At 39.6% G+C, this 19,268-nt stretch overlaps 1 protein-coding gene and 1 long non-coding RNA gene across 6 annotated transcripts in view; one reads left to right on the forward strand and one right to left on the reverse strand.

Annotated features, from left to right (window-relative positions):
- Positions 1 to 19,268, reverse strand: part of fez1 (fasciculation and elongation protein zeta 1 (zygin I)) — a 33,464-nt gene that overhangs the window by 4,781 nt on the left and 9,415 nt on the right. For 2 of the 5 annotated variants that reach the window (XM_044370632.1, XM_044370635.1), the window contains 9 exons: positions 18,928 to 19,047; positions 18,284 to 18,408; positions 17,659 to 17,752; positions 11,175 to 11,372; positions 10,627 to 10,740; positions 7,809 to 8,164; positions 4,325 to 4,412; positions 2,166 to 2,252; positions 687 to 852 (listed from right to left, as the gene is read on the reverse strand). In XM_044370632.1, coding sequence (XP_044226567.1) covers positions 687 to 852; positions 2,166 to 2,252; positions 4,325 to 4,412; positions 7,809 to 8,164; positions 10,627 to 10,740; positions 11,175 to 11,372; positions 17,659 to 17,752; positions 18,284 to 18,408; positions 18,928 to 19,047 — 1,348 coding nt within the window. Of the gene's footprint in view, positions 1 to 686; positions 853 to 2,165; positions 2,253 to 4,324; positions 4,413 to 7,808; positions 8,165 to 10,626; positions 10,741 to 11,174; positions 11,373 to 13,372; positions 13,467 to 17,658; positions 17,753 to 18,283; positions 18,409 to 18,927; positions 19,048 to 19,268 lie in introns of those variants that run through there. The other 3 variants (XM_044370634.1, XM_044370633.1, XM_044370636.1) reach the window with 3 other exon arrangements.
- LOC122995414 lies at positions 13,689 to 18,116 on the forward strand. Its single transcript, XR_006406789.1, has 2 exons — positions 13,689 to 13,925; positions 17,661 to 18,116. It is a non-coding gene; the product is annotated as an uncharacterized LOC122995414 (long non-coding RNA).

Consider the following 19,268-nt stretch of genomic DNA (forward strand, 5'->3'; position numbering starts at 1 on the left):
CCTGCGGATTACTAAATCAAATGGTGATGTGTGGGGGGGGCTCCCTGGCGACTCTGTGAACATGACTAATGATATACATCTCTCCCACATCTCTCCAAAATAAGATTTGAAGACCGAATATGAGAGTAAACAACTTATTAAGAAGGATATTTACTGCAGTATGTTTGTCCTTGACTACGGTGCTCATCGTCAAAAGCCACATCATAACTAGCCTTCATGTTGCATCTTCTAGAAATAGGGATGATAATATTTGTCATGTCCAGCCTATGACAAGGTCTCATCTGAGGGGAGGGGGGGTGGTCTCGCCTTTGGTGTTTTATTGTTTAGTGACATGCTTCAAGGAGAAACATTGACTGTAACCTAAAGAGTACTGCCATTACTGTAGGGTTCCTTTCAATGGAAGACATGTTTGGCTGTTTGGCTTAAATACAACTACAACATTTTGTCATTTTTGTCAAGAATAGATTCACATTTACAATAAATTTAATATAAAAACCTGTATTTTACACCTTCTGTGTCCTGACTGGGGAAGTACAGCAACATAGGAAGAGCAGACGCCTCAAAGAAGCTTTGTTTTGACAGGAAACAAACCAGTTCAAACCCGAGACCAACTGAAAACAGACTGGGCAGTCAAAGTGCCAGTGACTCTGGGCTGAACATGAACATGAATTATCTTCAAGCTCTACCTTCATAGGAGCAGTTGTTGTTGGAGGCCTGGGACAGCTGTCTGATCTCCTCCAGCAGGGAGGGGTTGGTCCTAGGGGAGCAGTGGCTGCTCTCCTCCTCGTCCTCCTCCTCAGTTTCTCCGGGATCTGGAGAGTTCTCCATCATCTCAACTATCTCCTCAATTACCTTGGATGGTGAGAGAGTGAGAGAGTGAGAAGGGAGACAGGAGGACGGACAGGAAAGACATTAGGAGAGGAGACACACATCCATAACCATCCATTTGTCAGTAGAGTAAAAAGTGTACATATCATACTGAAATCCATTACTGATGCCTACACAGACTGCAGCAGCACTGTATGATGGACAAAGGCTTGAGCTGGATTTAGGCAGGTGTCTGTCTAAGCTTCTATAGCAGCATGATCTAACAACAACCCAGCAATCCACACTGTCATACATGACATGAGTAGTTTTATTGTGATGAGCTCCCAAAGCAGCATGCATGAAACACTGCACAAACACACAGTTTAAAGATAACACACACACACTGCCACATTAATAAATATATGTAATGATTACCCGGGTGGAAGACTATGATCTATAAAAATAGGAATAACACATCTAGCAATATAATATTATTTGTGGGGTTCCTCAGAGGTCTGTTCTTGTCCCTTTACTGTTTTCAATCTTCATGCTGACTTTGGGTCAAGTAATGCGCAATTCCAATATTTCTTTTCACTCTTCTGCTGATGATAGGCAGACATATTTGTCCATAAATCCATCACAGCTCTCTTTGCTTACCTCACTCACAACCCTTTCTTGCAGGCATAAAGTCTAGGCGTGGCCAGCTATCTGTCAACTCAGAAGCATTGACGAAATTAGATTTTTTTTTCTCTATGAGTGATGCACAAACCCTTATACATGCCTTTGTCTCCAGTCATTTAGATACTGTAACTCCTTATTTGCTGAGCTGCTCTAGAAATGATTGAACTGCCTGCGGCTTGTTGTTGTCGGCCCCCAGAGTGAGGCTGGAGACAGAGGGTAGTAGGACATTTACTGTCAGGGGCCCACAGCTTTGGAATAGCCCTCCATTGGGAATGAAGCAATTTATGTGATATATTGACTTTTAATTAGTTTTATTCTGTCTTTTATATGTATTCTTTTTTGCTAATTGCATTGTATTCATTCTTTATTTACTTTTCTGTCTGTAAAGCAGCATGAAAAACTCAAACTTTAAAAAAAAGGATATTATGATTATGATTATTATTATATAACAAATTCTGAATGAAAAAGGAAGAATACTTAAAAAAATACCTGATAGATGATGGTGAATCAAACAAACAAAACAAAAATACAGAATGTGTGAAGTGTGGAAGGTAAAGGAAGACGAGGACACAAGCACCATTCTAGCTGAGCCTCATGTTACAGCCTGCTTTTTATCTTCATATCAAAAACAAGACAAAGACAGATCACTGTTTTATCTCAAACACACACACACACACCTGATCAGCTGTGATGAGAGGCTCTTCACTCAGGCAGTTGGCGTTGTCATTCTTCTCGTTCATCTCCTCCTCCTCTTTTTCGTGAATCTGCAAAGAACCAAACAACATTTATGATACAAATGGCTGCAACAGTATGTTTTAGAAGGAAAGGAGGTTACCGAGAGTCAGACTGCCTTTTGTGTGCCTTTTTCATTTTCCAAAAGAGCTAGATCCTGGAAGGAGAGATCATCCTGGGATTGCACTCATTTGGAAGTCTCATGCTTAAATATTTGAAAGGTTTTACATTATTTAGTATTACTTTTTAAAAAACAATTTACTATTCCATTTGTAAAAGTATTTAAATAGTTTATATTAAACTTTAAATGTATTTACTTATTTACAATATTGGACTTTCATACAGTTAACTATAACAAGTGAAGTAATCTGTGCCATGGGCTGTAGGTGTAGTAATGTCTGTCTGTCGGCTGGTTGGTTCACCACCTTGGTCCCGACCAAAATATCTCAACAACTGTTACATGGTTTACCATGAAATTTTGTACAAAAAATCATGAGCCCCAGAGGATGAATCCTACTGATTTTGGTGATCCTCTGACTTTTCATTTGAATGGATTACAATGAAATTTGCTACAGATATTAATGTTCCTCTCAGCATGAATTGTAATTAATTTGGTGATCCCTTAGAGATTCCCTCCTGACATATAAAAATTTGTATCTGTAATGTTTTTTCCATGAAAAAGTTCATTTAACTAGTTAGACTCATAAAACTACATCTATTTCTTTCTCCCTCATTGAAAAATCCAAAATGTATGAATGTACAGATATTTTTGTGTCAAGTTTAACTGCTTGACAAACGATGTCTTCTAAAAAGTCTCAGGGTGTGTGAACCACATCACACTTTTTTAACTAGTTGTGAGATGTCACAAATCATGTTCATAGGTACACGCCTTTGACTGAGATTTAAGGTGAGCACTTAGACACTTTCATAAATGTGGAAATAAATTTTGCACAAAAGCGATCAAAATTTCAATGTACCTGCAAAAATACTGACATTCCCATCAGCCTCAGCTTTCCATTGTCTTTAGTGCTAATTAGCAAATGTTAGCATGGTAACATGCTCAACTAAGATGGTGACAGTGGTTAACATTAACTGCTTAACATCAACATGTTAGCATTATCATTGTGAGCATGTTAGCATGCTGTCATTACATATAGCTCAAATCACTGCTGTGCCAAAGTGCAGCCTCACAGACCTCACATGATTGTAGAGTCTTATCTTGTTATTATGTCCACAGTGTTAGTCTATTATTGACAATAGTGAGACAATTCATGAAATATTTCCCGTTTGCTGTTTGTTGAAAAATCCACAGACAGAATACTAGCAGATGTATTCTGTGGTCCTCATGTGTTCTGGTTAGAACAAGCATTGACAGCCAGTGTGGCAGAAGAAACTGAAATTTATAGAAAATCCACAGAAGAAAAAGGAGAATAGCATCATCCTACTGGCCTTAAGGGTACTGTCATTTATGAATATCTACTGTTGGTCTGTTGTGATATAACAATAGAATTCACCAGCTGGGTTTGAAGACAGGATCTAGCTGAATATAAGCACTATGATGCATTCACACAACAACCCTCTCCCTCTGGGACAAAAACATCTGCTCTAGCCTCGACCAGCCCAAACATGGCCTAGACTGCTTCAGTAAGTGCCTGCTGTCCAAGCTGAATGTGACAGCCAATTAAGCGAGGGAAGGAAGAGGGAGACCTCTGCTAAATGGCAGACCAGTCAAAGTTGGTCAAGCATGACTTCAAGTGTCAGCAGTATGAGATTAAGAATCAGATAGAATGGACCAGTTAGTTACTCAGTATCTAGCTACACAAATTGGTCCTGTCATTCATAGATGTCTAAAACCATAAAAACAAAACCATATTTGTCTCATAAATAGTGCAACAGACATTATTGAACCATTTGTAGTGAGTGGAAAGACAAATAAATACCTCAAATCCTTCCTTATCTGCCATAAAAAAAAAAGAAAACTGGGGGGAAGGTGGGGGTTGCTACTCCCAAAGACATATGGAGTGAATGTAGACCAAATACAAAATAAGTAGGAAGAAGGAATAAGCAGAAACAGAAAAATAGAAAGATATAGAGTGACATGTACCTCCTGCTCAGAAAGATTGCCGTTGAGTCCCTCTGAGTCGGGGCTGTCCCAGGTGCAGATGTAGTTGTCAGTTAGAGCATCCCAAACACTGCAAAATAACATACATGCACACAAAAATGTCAAAGAGAAGCATTAGAACACTGTTTTTGGCCTTATCTCTAAAGGCTAGACTATTTTAAGCTGGTGTGTCCACACACAGTTTAGTTAGACAGTTATATAACAGTTTTGACTAGAGTTTGGTGAGGTGGTTTATCTCCCTGGTTATAAGGCAGTCTACTCAGCTCTGTCTTTAGCAGCCTGCAACTCAGTCAATATTTCAACGTGGCAAGTCAATGACTGCGGAGGAACAATGCACAACAGAAAAAAGCACAGCTTACTACTCGTTAAAAGGTATCCTGAGCAGAGATTTAGATAAAGCTTCTCACATCATTGTGCCAGTGCCTCTGCAACCCGGAGCGAGCGTCTGTCTGAGGAGGAATGGCATGAAACTGGGAGAGAAGTGTCCTTTGTTTTAGAGCCTTTGTGTTTTTTCCTCCTCCACTGAGAGGTTGGCTCAGGCCTCCTGCCCTGCTCCCAGTGGCACTGCCCACACCCGGTCACACAGTGGACACCATTCAGCTAACAGCTTACCTCACCAGCCATGCCTGCGTGCCATGGCTGCAAGCACCAGCACATAAACAGGACCAAAAGTTTCAATACACTTAAGATGAATATAAATAAAAAAGTTCATTATGTGAAATGTGTTCCTCTCTTTTTATGAGCACTGCATTGTAATATATAAGATAATGGATTTTGTGCTTAGATGTTTTATGTTTTCTTGAAAGATAAGTAGATTAGATGACACCATCTTGTAAAGTGACTATTGTTTGCTCACAGGAAGTTGCACTGTCGCCAATGCTACCGTCATTCACACACTGGAAAAAGTGGTTATATAACTTCATGATTATTGAGAGGTAGCTGCTTTGAATAGCTTGCTTTTTCCATGTTAATGTTTTAGTTTTAATGTTATTTCCATGTAAAATAGTTTCAACCACATTTGTAACAGTGCTACACAAATAAACTGGATTTTCAGTATGTTAAACTATGCTAATGAGCCACTGGCTGTAGCTTCATATATAACTGGTATCAATGTTTTCATCTAAGCTTCTGCAAGAATGCAACTATATTTCCAAAAAAAGTTAAACTTTTCCTCTAAATGAAACTGAGCAGTTTAAATGAAATAAAACTAACCCCGTTAAAAACATTTTAAAAATCAGTAATAACCACAGCACAAACCACAACAACACATGAACAGGACGTACTGCACTCGTAACACAAGGACACGGTTTGGTTGTCATGGATGTATGATATAATGATAAGAGCTATAGCCAATTTTTCCCAGTGGTCACTCGCGGTATTGCAGTGAAAGATCCCCCTGCGGCCCAAAAAGCATTTTCCCCATAGACCACCATTGTAAAACATCTGTAAAACTGTTGACATTATGACAATTATGACTCTTTCTGTTATCAATTTTGATCCATGGAGGTTTTATATTTGTAAAACCTTCCTCGAGCCGAGAAAAGCGATTTAAAAATTAATGATGTCATCACAATGTAAAGTCTATGGGCCAAGTGGGAACTCGTGGGCGGGGTCAGAGGGAGAAACACTACTACGCATATTCAGTAGGCCACACAACATGGAAGCTAGAAACTTTTTTTGATGTATGTGCCAGCCGGGCAATTCTTATTGGACTAAATAGGCGCCATTTTCAGTTTGGAATCCAGCTCTTATAAAACATCAATGTCTGACCAGCCGGAACTGGAACTCTGTGTTACAAAGCTGTCCTGCTGTGTTTGTTGGCCCACAGCCACTGAAGAGAAATCATTCTGTTTAATATTCTAGCTTGTCGGACTCACTCATATCTGCGTTTCTAATCAGGCATCTGCAGGGATTAGACCAAAACGTGCAACAGACTGTTTTCAACCAAACAGCAGATTTAGAGTGTTGGCGATTATTTCAGTAGGTTTTTGAGTCTCTCTGGTTTAAAATGAGTCACTTTAATTGAGACTGCACCCCCTTTCCTTAAAGCCATAACACAACATCAGTGGCTGATTATAATCTGTGTGGCACTGAGGTGAACAAATATAATGAATGAGACCTACTTGATTTGAAATAGCGGAATGAGCTGTCACTTTCAAGAATTGGTATTAAATGGGAGGAACAATGAGACAGAAGTCTAGATGAGGTTTGGAACAGTCACTATGTCTGATTGGGAAAAACTGACCTCATCTTGTCTGTAGTGCTTTTCACAAACCAGTGTAAGGCACTAGACTTGTGTCTTGGTCATAACATGCAGATTAGTGTAAGTACGTAGAGCTCCCAACCATCCACAGCCCTGTGTTCTGTGCTCAATAATCAAAGTCTTATTCATGAATATAAACTAATTTTTACCAGCAATTTGATATTGTTTTGAAAAAAAATCACATGATTCCTTTCCAAACACTCTCTTTGTGCACTGACAGTCAAGCTATTTTTAGCCCTATTCATATCCACATGGTGTGAGGACGTCTGTGTTTCCGCCTCAGAGCCTGCTAGCTAAAGGAGGAGGATCTGGCAGTCAGCTGGTAGAGAGGCAGAGACGGAGACAGACAAACAGACAGAGTCAAAGCCAACTGAGGCGTACATCACTGCACATTGAATAATTCAGCATGCAGCCTTACTGTGGAGCGGGGAGGGGAGGGTGGGGTCATGCCGCTGATTGACTGGTTTGTTTGGGATGTTGTGGTCTGTGTGGGGGGAAATATTTTGGCTTTTGTCATGTGTGGCGTGCTGGGCTGCTGAGCCACTGTTTTGGCCTCCAGTGTGTGCTGTGGATGGCAAGAATGGCAGCATAATGAGTATGTCAGGACTGGATTTACATAAAGGGCTGGAGGAGTGCCTTCTGTTTTTATGTGTGCTGAGATTCTGGCTGTGGTATCTTATTACGTCACTATAGAATAATTGTGTTTATTTATATCACTTTATTATGATTGCCTAATTAGATGAATCACAAAGCACAACCCGTTTTGCAGAAAGGCTGAAATACTGAAATGGAGATTTAGTAAGCAAATGTTATTAGTTCAGAGCTAAGGATTATATTATTTTATTATTTATTATTATATATTTTCTGTATATTAACAATGTTGTAACATAAGATGCTGTTTGGAATGTAAAGTTATTGTTATATTTAACCCTGTGGCTTCCAGAAGCATTTCCTGCATCTAAAAATGTTTTTTCAACTGACTGTAAGTGCTACAAGTACCAGTTTATAATAATTCAGGTAATCCTGTTAGAGTAGCAGATCCATTAAGATCTCATTTGTGCATCCTGAAGAGTTGAAAAGGCTTATTAGCAGATGGCCACTAATGAAGGCCACAAGATGTGACTGAGAGCTTCAGAAAATGTCCAATAACTGGACCTTATGCAGCAAATTTTGTGTCTAACTATATAAATAGAGGTCACTCACTCTTCATCCTGCAGCCGCTCCTCATCCTCTTGGTTGTGTGACTGGCTGCGTATGGGCGCCAGGCCCTCCGTCTTGGTGTTATAATTGTGGAAGCAGACGTTGAGCTTTTCGTCGAACTCGTTGACCAGGTCCTCCATCGACTTGAAGCTCATCATCTCAGAGAAGTTCTCCAGCTCAGAGAAGTCCTCGCGGGTGATGGAGGCCAGGGGGACGGTGCTGGTGGTGGAGTAAGAGGAGTGGTTGAGTGCTGGATGGTCCAGCTCATCCATCCGGCAGGGCCGGAGGTCCTCAAACTCCTCATCCAAACACACAAGAGGGGCTTCCATGCTGTCCCCTGTCAGGTGAATCTCTGAGCCCTGCACAAAGAGAGTGGTGGTGATATAATGTTTAATGCATTGAGGTTGCTGATTTCAGCATTGTATAAAATCGATTTTTTTATAATGTTTTATCAGCATTCCCTTCATGAGGCAAGGTCTTTGTTGGAGGAAATGTCTTTAAAGGAAAGACCAGATCAGTCAAAGCACAAAAATCTGCCATGATTTGTATTTGTCCCCATCTGCTAGATTTACAAATATCCCAGAAGGATTTATCTGGCGTCTCCTAAATCATGCCTGCCTCACCTCATGTGGAATGGCACCATGTTGTCTAGACAAAGAGGAGGTGGAGGTAGATGTGCCAGAAGGGTACCAGGTCCCAAAGGCTTTACTGGTAAACCACAGTTAATTAAGTGCCCCTACTGGGATTTAACTGATGAGGTGTCCAAGATTCTGGCACATGAAAATATAAGGGTACATTTGTCATATATGTAATCTATTACAGTAAGGCTACGTTTCAGTGTCAGCATGAACAGGATAACATTTTTATCTCTTTGTGCTGTAAACCAGCATGTCTATTGTCTGTGTAAATATGAACATTGCTGATTAGTTTTATGCTTTCTCAAGGCTTTTTAAGGGGTTCAAAAAAATGGAATTTGCTTATAGAGAGAAGCTGGTCCTTTTTACTTGATTGTCATGATGGTATAGATGTAGATTTTTCACTCTACATACATTGAAAGGATAAAACAGTGTCTTGAAACTCTTCCTCTGAGCTCATTAGGGCCATCAGTGATCGAAAAATAAAATGTAGTTTTATAAAACAGCAGAACGTAAAACATGTCGAGCTGCAAAAAGAAGCATCACTGGTACGTGGAGGACTTCCTACTGCAGACAGACTTTTTAGAGAAGTTGTGCCTGGGTCAGGCTGTCTGACGCAGTGTAATTACAGTAGTGAGGCCTAAATTTCTTCCTTTGTGCTTTGCTAGACCGTGGCCTGGCGTAAGTGGGCGAGTACAGAGAAGTCCATTTAAAACAAGCTTGTGCAAGCCTCTTCCTCCTCATCACACCACTCAGCAAAGTACTGCTCTGTTAACAGCCGGATGCTGTTTTTCAGGATCTCATCCTTTCTCTCTGAAGCTGTCTTCTCTTCTCTTTACTGCTGTCTTTTTTTTATTGCATCTGTTCCATTTTTCCAACATGTATTTCTAATTTCTCTTGAGATCTATAGCTAAGACTCCATGTTGAGAGATGTATCATCCCCTGCCTCCTTTAAGTGACAGTGACTGACAACTATGTCTTTCAATAGACCTAATTAAGGTCATTTTGTCCACTCAAATAAAGAACATGGACATGGAAATTACTAGCTGACTCTAACCTCACAACAGGGAGTCTTTGCAGGAGGAGCTGATGCTCTGCTCCTTGAAAAGTTGGCAGGGCGAACAATCACAAATTCAATTCCCTAATAGCACTTTCCAGTCATGCTGTAGCCACTCTGTTTACTGCTAAGTCAGTGTAGCAAACTGGATGTGGAAAATGCTGGAATATTTTCCTCTAGCGAAAGCGAGGCATGAAATCCCAGCATCCACGTCCCAGCTGACAGCAGTATGGATGGTGCGGAGGTGGGAGTGTGTTGAAATGTGCAGGTAACTGTGTTGAAGGTCTGTATAGTGGAATGTATAGCCAGTGTATGTTAGATATATGTGTCAGCCTTTTTTGTATGTGACCTTCACGGAGAGTGGGGGTCTCAGGTGCGTTTTCCCTGCTCCACAAGGATGCAGGTATGAAAACAGCCAATCACAAGAGCTCATCAGAGGTCATTTAATTCAATGGAGACAAATCTATAACTCTATTTTACCATGGGAGAGGCGATCACTACTACCAGATCGAACAAAAAAAACAATTTCATTGCAGATTTTTAAAGCAGATTTCTATTTTTTTTTTTCTCCAACACAATCAAGCTTGTCATGTGCAGCCATTTTTCACTTGGTGGTTTATTTAGTAATTTGGGTGAGAACAATGCCAACACATGTCAGCTGCTATTAAAATCAATATGTGTGAGCCTGTTGTTTATCAGGAATATGGGATGAAATTATTGTGCACATCTATTAAGGCCCTTGGCATAAAACAAAATAGGACCCTAGGGAATCTTACAGAAATTTAATCACATTTGTGTTGAAAATACCTGTCAAACCATTCAGATTTTGTCCCACATAAACATAACTGTAATGGATTCCACTTCAAATCAATATTCAGGCGGCCGAGGCAGAAATGGAAATCAAGCAAGTGCATGTCATCAGCTCATCAGAGGGAGAAAAAAAGAAGAGAGTGGGGGGAGGGAGAGAAGAGCAGTGAGAATAGAGGAAGGAGAGATGGAGGAAACCATGGTTACAAGGCAAGGATGGAAGGAAGATGATGCAAAGCGAGGACCTCAGAGGGGTCAGGACTGAGCATGAACATGGAATAATGAACAGCAGGATGATACGGACAGTAAGAAGACTGATTACCTGCAGTAGACGTGCTGCCGATGTTATGGCTTGGTGTGTAGACAGGACCTGCTTAGACAAGGAAAATCTGTGTCTAAGCCTCCCTCCGCTGCAAAACCCTCGGATGAGCAGCTGCTACATTCATTCCAGGGTGAAAGACGGGGGAAAAAAATATCAGGGAGAGAAAGATGGCAGCGTGGTCTGAGCTTTGGTCTGTATCCCTTCCCTCACCCGTTAGCCCACAGCCACCCTTATCTGTCCTCCCACAGCCCGTTGTTTTCCAATCAATAGGCAGCCAGCCCAGCTCATACGGAGCCTGCGCACTGCCAGGCCTCTGACGATATCAGCTCACCCCCTCCTTTCTTCTCTCACCAGCTTCTCTTTCTCTCTTTGTGCCTGCCTCCTCGCTCCCTCCCTCCCTCCCTCCCTCCCCGCATGCATTAATTCCCAAATATTCATGAGGAGAGGAGAAGGAGGGGGAGCAGTAGGAGGTTTGGGGGAAGGAGATGTTTCTGTGGCAAGGTAACACATTGTACATCTGCCCACCTTGTACATAAAAACATGCTTACTATGACACCAGCTGCCCCCCTTTCACCTGCTGAATCACCCTGACATAGACCTGAGTGGAATAACACATCCAAAAGAGGATTTATTGTTTTGAACCTGTTCAGCACAGAGAGAATATGGGTAACATGAAGAAAACTCATATCAAAATTTGAAATCAAGCTTGTATTTGCTCCCAATGTCGGTGTCTTCTTTCTTTCTTTCTATTTTGAAAAACAAAACAGAACATGTCAGGGAAGCAATGTATATGTAATTAGATTATGCATGTACCCATATATAGGAAACAGGAAAAAAGTCAAACAAAAAAGAGCATAAAAAACAACAATGTTTTGTGAGCTGAACATACAATCTACTAAATTCAATAAAGATTATTATCGGGCTCTTACAACCAGAATACATGCTCTCTCATAAAGAAATAGTGATTGTCATTTTTTATACCACATTGATAGAGTATGGGGAGGATAAACACACATGCAGGATTGAAATGATACAAACTCATTTTGCATTCTGACCAAGAGGAGACGGCACCAAGAACACATTGTTTTGAATCCATCAATATTTGAATAATTAAAGTATTTTTTCAATCTCTGTTTGAACAGAGAGTCAGAGTGTTGGATGGACATGACTACATTAAATGACAAGTTGTTTTGACACACCGCAGAACATAAATCATCATATTTACTACCAATCTTAAGAATTACATGCAATTTATGAATAATAGTATGTTGTGTTTCATGTGATTTATTTGATCTAGTGATTTTTATTTTATTTTAATTACATTATACAAAACTTTGCAACAAGCCTAGTTGTCAAAGTCTATGTTGAATATTAAGGTTATTATATATTATATATTATGGTCTTATCATTCAGAAACAACTGGTTGCATACTGTATGTAGGTCATCACTGTCTTGATGCATTCATTATAAGACTGTCAACAATATTCAACTTTTGGCCACTTTTATAATACAGAATTAAGTAGTGATAAAAGTGCTTTTGAGAAATACCGTAAGAGTCGATGTCTTTTAAAGAAATATTAAAGAAAGAAATATAAAGAAATGTGAGTTTTGCCACCAGAGAATCTCTTGTACTGACTGCTCTTCACTACATCATTTCACAGGCAGCTCTCAAAAGAGAAATCATATATAAACACAATTTATAAACTACATTCAATACTGAAAACTTGAACATTTTAAAACGCAGCAAAACTTCTTCCTGATCTTTAAAAAGATGAATCCTAACGTCAGTATAAGACAACATACAACGACAGATGCTAATGAAAAAGGCTCAAAGATTGTGAACTTCATGTTGCGTCCATCAGAGCCTGTGATCTAAAATCTGCATAATCCCTGCTGTCAATCTGTGGTCGCGGTTTAGACCTCCTGTCTAAAATCCTCCAGCTGCAGGAGTATAAACACATGCACTCACATTACTGTTATTATCACACTCAGACTGGGAAATATTATAATATGGCTATCTTTGTGGCCTGGAACATCCAGCTCTCCCTGATATGAGCAGATTTGACAGATTAAGCTTTTTATAGCCTGACGGTTTGAGAGAATTGAGAAAATAAGCAGTCAGAGTGTGTTTGACTGATGACTTGTATATGTTGCATGTTTTATTTTCCTGCAGCCCATCTGTGACTCTACTGATAAAGATGATCCATTTTGTGCACACTCTAGGCTACCTGGTGATTAGGACGTTAGCAGAAAATCATCAATGTGTTTTTTGTCCTCCCAAAATAGACTTTTAGAAATTGGCAAGCAAAAATATAGCAGGCAAAGACAAAGAGAGAAGCTGCGGACTGATTCGGTGAATACATGACGTCAGTACACAGGAGGTGCTGCGCCCACCTGCTGGGTTAAAGATGTTGCACACTATAAAAAATTAAATCACACATGACAGAACATACTGTGCTCACAACACCTACAACAGTAGGGAAACACATCAATCTTAAATGTGATTCTTTGTTTATGATGTGTGACGCTAGAAACCGGTAACACAAAAGCATGTACAGTAAGCACTCTGTGGTTGAGCACTCAGTATGCAGCGCATCTACTCAAATTTCATCATTATGAGTGTGAAACACACCATTGGAGGCAACATAGCAAACCAGCCAACAAACACCAACTTCATTAGTCTCTGTAAGCAGCTGCTTCTTCCCCACAAAACAAGAGAAAGAAAAGGAAGAAAAGGAGATCTCACCAGTCAGAGGCCTCCCATTACTACGGCAACATAGCTCACACAGCCAAGCATTGCACAGACGCTGGTTGCCATGGTTATACTGTAATTGTACTGGCTAAAGAATTACTCTACAAGCAACACAGAGGAACAAGAAGGAGAGAGCTCTCACTCTGTTGTCCTTTTTGAATACAGTAAACACTGCCAGAAGTGGCTGTAAATGTTCTGCCTTTGTAAGTTTTGTAAATATATAGAATTGGACTTTTTGTACATTTGTATAAGAATATAGGAAATAGCCATTCTGCACACTGATAACCTGAGGCACCAGATGGTTTCTTACACAGAACCATCTCACAAGTCATCCATCGAAACTGTTTGGAAAAGGGCAGGCACTTTCAAAAAAAATACTTGGCAGGTGATTGGATGAACCGTTTGTCTATCATCGTCTTTCCTCGCAAGGCGGCTGGATTTGTGACGCTGATTGGTCCGAATTACCGGTAGTTCGGGCACAAGAACATAACTTGAAGCCTGTAAAGATGGATTCTTGAGAGATCAAGAGATCCAGCTGCCTCACAAGGTAAGCACTTTGATATAAAAAAATATATATATATTTGCAGTGACATTCATTTGATATTAAATGTGCAGTGTCTTTTTGTTTAAATTTGTGATGAATGTACAGCATACTGTATATCCAGTATGCACATTTACTGTAACAAGTGAATAATGACAGCTGTTGCAGGTTATCATAAGATGGAGACAGATTATGTTTCAAGTGTCATTGCACTCAAACACTTCAGCAGCTGATTTCACTGATTAGCACACCTTCAGTCTGCTAACGAGCTGCTGCTGTGTTGGTCTAAACAATGGATCAGTGGATGAGGCGCTGTTTGCCCTGAAGTGATTCTCAAAGGAGGATCTTCCCCTGCATATAAATCCTACACTTATAACGATTAGAAGACCCAAAATATAACTGTGGCTTTACCATACATTGTGCCAAGTACAGTTTAGGGCAAAAAATCATTTCCTGTACGGAGGCCACAGGACTATATAAATGACGTAAGTTAATATGTGTTTGTCTGTGTGTCATAACTTAGTAAAGGGAGATGATAAGAGACTAACGCATTGAAAAACACACACCCATAGCAGCATACTGCAGCTGTAAGGAGTCCTGAGATCAGCACAAATCACAGTGCGTTCATTGCACTGTCCAACATGAACAGAATTTAATGAGAATTAGATTCTGCAGCTCATGAGAATCCTTCATTTGGATGTCTGAAAATCCATACATATACATTATGTATAATACAATCCTAACATGTAAAAAACACATTTTGATCCATGTTTTCCAAAGAATACTGGTCAATATTATGTCTGTATTTTGCTGACATCTTGTGGTGATCAGAGGGACATCATGTCAATAACTTGCTTATGCCACATGATATCTCAGTTATAACAGGATGGTAATATGATGTAATATCAGTACATTAGCCTTCCACCACCTTCAAATATCATAAGGATTAGAGACTTGATGTCAAAACAAGATCTAGATCAACTTGTACATGCTTTTATCTCTAGCAGGCTGGACTACTGCAACGGACTGTTCACAGGTCTGTCTGATCAGACGGATTCAGCATATCCAGAATCCTGCAGCCAGGGTTGTAACAAGGACCTAAAAAGCTCAGCATATAACCAGTTCTCAGATCACTACACTGCTTACAAGTTTCTCAGAGAATCAACTTCAAAATACTATTGCTTGTTCATAAATCATTGAGAGGTTTAAGTACTAGTTACATATCAGATCTCCTTACCCGGTACAAACCCTGCGGACCTCTCAGGTTGGCTGGTTGATCCCAGAGTCCAAACTAAACATGCTGAAGCTGCCTTTAGCTTCTATGCTGCTCAAATGTGGAACATTTGCCAGAAGAGCTAAGATTTGAGACACCACTGACTACTTTCAAATCCAAGCTAAAGACCTTCCTGTTTGCTGTTGTTTTTAATTAGTGTAATACTCTGTAAAACTCTAGAGCTGCAATTTAATATACGTGCACAACTTATTGCAAACCAACTTGCACTCTTTATTATTGTCCTTATGATTTGACCTGCTTCTAAAAATTGATTTTTTTTTATCTTGTCAAATTTAGGTGTTTGTATATTTTTATTATTTTTATTCTGTGTGCTTGTTGTCATTTGTTTTTGTTATGTGCTTTGCCAGTGTAGTCTGGTATGAAATGTGCTCTATATAAATAAATTTGCCTCGCCTAATATCAGAGCTGGGTGGTCTCATTATGTCCCTTACTGGAGGACTGAGACTTGAACATATTTGAGGCTGGATGGATTATTTTCATTATAACAGATGACATTTCATTTCTAGTGCAAACAATGGCTGACCTGAGGTGAATTCCCATTTGTTTTGCTTTCCATCCTTTTCTTGAAATGAAATCTGTGCAAAGTTTTGTCTTCAATATCAGACATGACAAAGCCACAAAAAGTCCCCAATATACATCATCTCTTTATTAAATCTCTTTAGTGTTATTTACTGCCCGTCAGAGGTTTCTGAACATCCTACAATATTGCACTTCTCATTTCTCAAAGTGCTCTTTACAAGTCAGTAACAAAGCAAATGACAAACGTCACACACTCAGACAAATAAAAGAACATCAATAAAAGGTACGCAGAAGAAAATGTTAATAGTAGCAGCGTTTGCTAGTAGTGTCAGGTGTGTTTGGACAAAAACAACAGTCCCATTTCATAAAGAGATTCCTCACACACTGACAAATAGCAGAGGAGGCTGGAGATGCAAATGAATCAATTTATTTCATGTGCAAAAAGTGACACAAAAAACATAACAAAAAAAATGAAGTAGTTAGAAAGCCTGTTTATGTCTCTAGAGTCATGTGTAGATGTGCTGACGATGGTCCTTTGACCAAAACCTTCACTTTTTGTCACATTTTTCTCATTGTGGCACTTTTTGCACATGAAATAAATAGAATGAATAGCTTCTTCTACCTGTATGTCAGTGTGCAGGCAAAGTTTTTATGAAATAAGATGTGATGTCCAAAGATTTTCAAAAGCTGTCCATAATGAATGGAGTCTTCAGCCTTTGCACTGCTGCTCTCAGAGAAGGACATGCGTCATCTGTATCACCTGCAGCTCTACCTGTTCTCACTGCTGGAGAATATATCTCTTTTCTGCATAATAATTTGTGTGAAATTGATTATTTTAGCGTTATATATACATTTCACTTCCCAAAGGCCCATTACTAAACATGCATAAGAGTGTTCACATGTGCTTCCCATGGTGGTTCCTCTGCATATTGAAAGAGTCATATAGAATCTATATGGAGGGAACCTGCTTGTCCATATTTGTGTTGGTAATATTTAATGTAGCTGGATATGTAGTTTTATAGCACAATGTCCCTTCCAACCCTCCAAAGTCTAGTTTAAGCCTCAAGAGACAAGCAGCATGAACATTTGCACATTTCATAAAATGATTTGTTGATGAGCGCCCCTAACCCTGATTCAGAACCAATCATGTGCTTAACAGGCCAATATATACTCTGTTTGTACTGTGAGTGTTTGATAATGACATGTGTGCAAAAACCATGTTCTAAAGTCTGCTTTGCCACATTTAGATTGTGGTCTAAAGTTACTGTCCACTCAGACCGAGAGAAAGACATAAATTGCTGAAAATAGTGAACGGACAACAGGCTGTAGTTTTGAAATGTTTCTTTGCAAGAGAGAATAAGAACATGACTTGATGTGTTGCTCAAGGTTTATATACTGATCAAAAGTATGGCCTGAGTTCTTGGAGCATGATTTAGTACAATAGGTCATATCTGTATCATGCATCTACATTGTGAAAGTCTTTTTCAGATAGGTCATGATTGCTTGATAGTTAAATACAAGGTGCATGAAAGCCTTGCTGATGATGTGGACTAGACAGTGTTTTCTTTTCAAATGATGTAAAAGGTGGAAGATGGATGGATTATAGAATATAGCATATTTCTTAACAATCTATCTATAATTGTTTTTTCATCCTGATTTTCCATATTGCCATTTGCTATTTTGATCTATTCTGTACACACAATATGTATGACATGTCTGTCCATCCTGGAAGAGGGATCCCTCCTCTGTTGATCTTTTTTCCCTCTTAAAGGGTTTTTTTGGTGGATTTTTTATCCGATTTGAGGGTCTAAGGATAGAGGGACTGTAAAGCCCCCTGAGGCAAATTTGTGATTTGTGATTTTGGGCTATATAAATAAAAACTGACTTGGCTAGAATATTCTTTTAAAATTGCCATTATCTTCTCACAGGGTTGTCGATCCTGAAGCCTCCTCCAGTGAAGTGTGGTTTGCTGCTCAGCTGTGGCAGCGGTTCCAGCTGCTCCACCTTGGTCTTTTGCTCACTGAGGAAACACACAGAGCACCAAGACATAAGAGAATAAATGTGGGGATTGATGTCTAGGCAGGACTTTAGAGAATCTATCCATGCTTTCATCTCCAGCAGGTTAGATTACTCTTGTCTTCTTTTCTCAGGTTTCCCCAAAACAACTCTGGCAACTTCAGCTCATTCAGAATGCTGCTTTGACTTCAATAAAAGGCATGCAGAAGAAAAAGGCAATAGTAGCAGCGTTTGCTAGTAGTGTCAGGTGTGTTTGGACAAAAACAACAGTCTCATTTCATAAAAAGATTCCTCACACACTGACAAAATAGCAGAAGAGCCTGGAGATGAAGATGAATCCATTTATTTCATGTGCAAAAAGTGAAACAGTGGAAAAATGTGAAAACTGGGGACGTGACTTTTTGTCACATTTTTTATTGTGACACTAAATGCACATGAAGTAAATAGAATGAATAGCTTTGTCTGCTTTTATGTCGATGTGCAGGCAATGTTTTTATGAAATAAGTTGTGAGACCGACCAGTAGATTAAGCTCACCTGTGAAGCTTTTTCTGGCTCAGGTACTTCTTCTTGATGTTTGCCAGCTCATTGGCCAATCTTTGATTCTCACTTTTGTACTCATTCATCTTTGAGTCGACCACTCTCAGCTCAGCTATCAACGCCTGTGGAATCAGAGACAAAATATCAGTTTTGTCATAGTGTGCACAGCAGTTTATAGATATGTATACATATTGTATGTTGACCATTTGACTTTGGTAAAAATGTGTCAATGAAAGGATTGGCTGTCTGAAGCAATATGGACTCACAAGTCTAAAAATAAATAGACACAGATCTAATGAAGTTTGGCATTTCTTCTTGCAATATACTATAAATGTTGGATGTTGTTTTGACGCAATTTGTTCTACATAATTAAAATCGTTCCACTGACTTCTCATACAAGCCTTCATCAGATCAGAAACATATTGGGGCTTTCATTCTGACAAAGGCCTTCACTGGACCAATTTTTTATGGAATGATTTTATTTGCAGAACAAGTAACAACTGTTGTCTATACTTGCATGTTTTTAATGGACACTGAGGATTTTGAGGGACAAAAACATATAGTTGACTTGGGAAACACTGAATCTAATGGGGTCAAATAAGACAATATGAAGGACTGGGGTACTACAAGGAGCTGAAGACCTTGAGCTTTTTGGTTCTCTCTCTGATCGTCCACTGGCAATGCTGGAGCTGCTCCGCTGCCTCTGGACCCGGCTGCCGAGCCAGAATGTGCTTCAGCTCCACATACAGCTTCTCCTTTTCCTTGGAGGGGAAATATGAAGGAAGGAAGAAAACATTTATTCTGATTATTTCAATTAGGAAAAGGCACCAAAACTTGCAACTCCACTCCAGATCTGGTTTAAAGCCACTATGTGTTTGTAGAAAAATGAAAGAATACAAGAAAGGCTGGTGTAGTCTGCGTGCTGCTTTGAGCTCATTCATTGTCGGTGTTGCAGGGTGCGGTCTGTGAGGGGGCGTGCATC

The sequence above is a fragment of the Thunnus albacares genome, chromosome 13 (assembly GCF_914725855.1).
Source record: "Thunnus albacares chromosome 13, fThuAlb1.1, whole genome shotgun sequence".
Lineage (NCBI taxonomy): Eukaryota > Metazoa > Chordata > Actinopteri > Scombriformes > Scombridae > Thunnus > Thunnus albacares.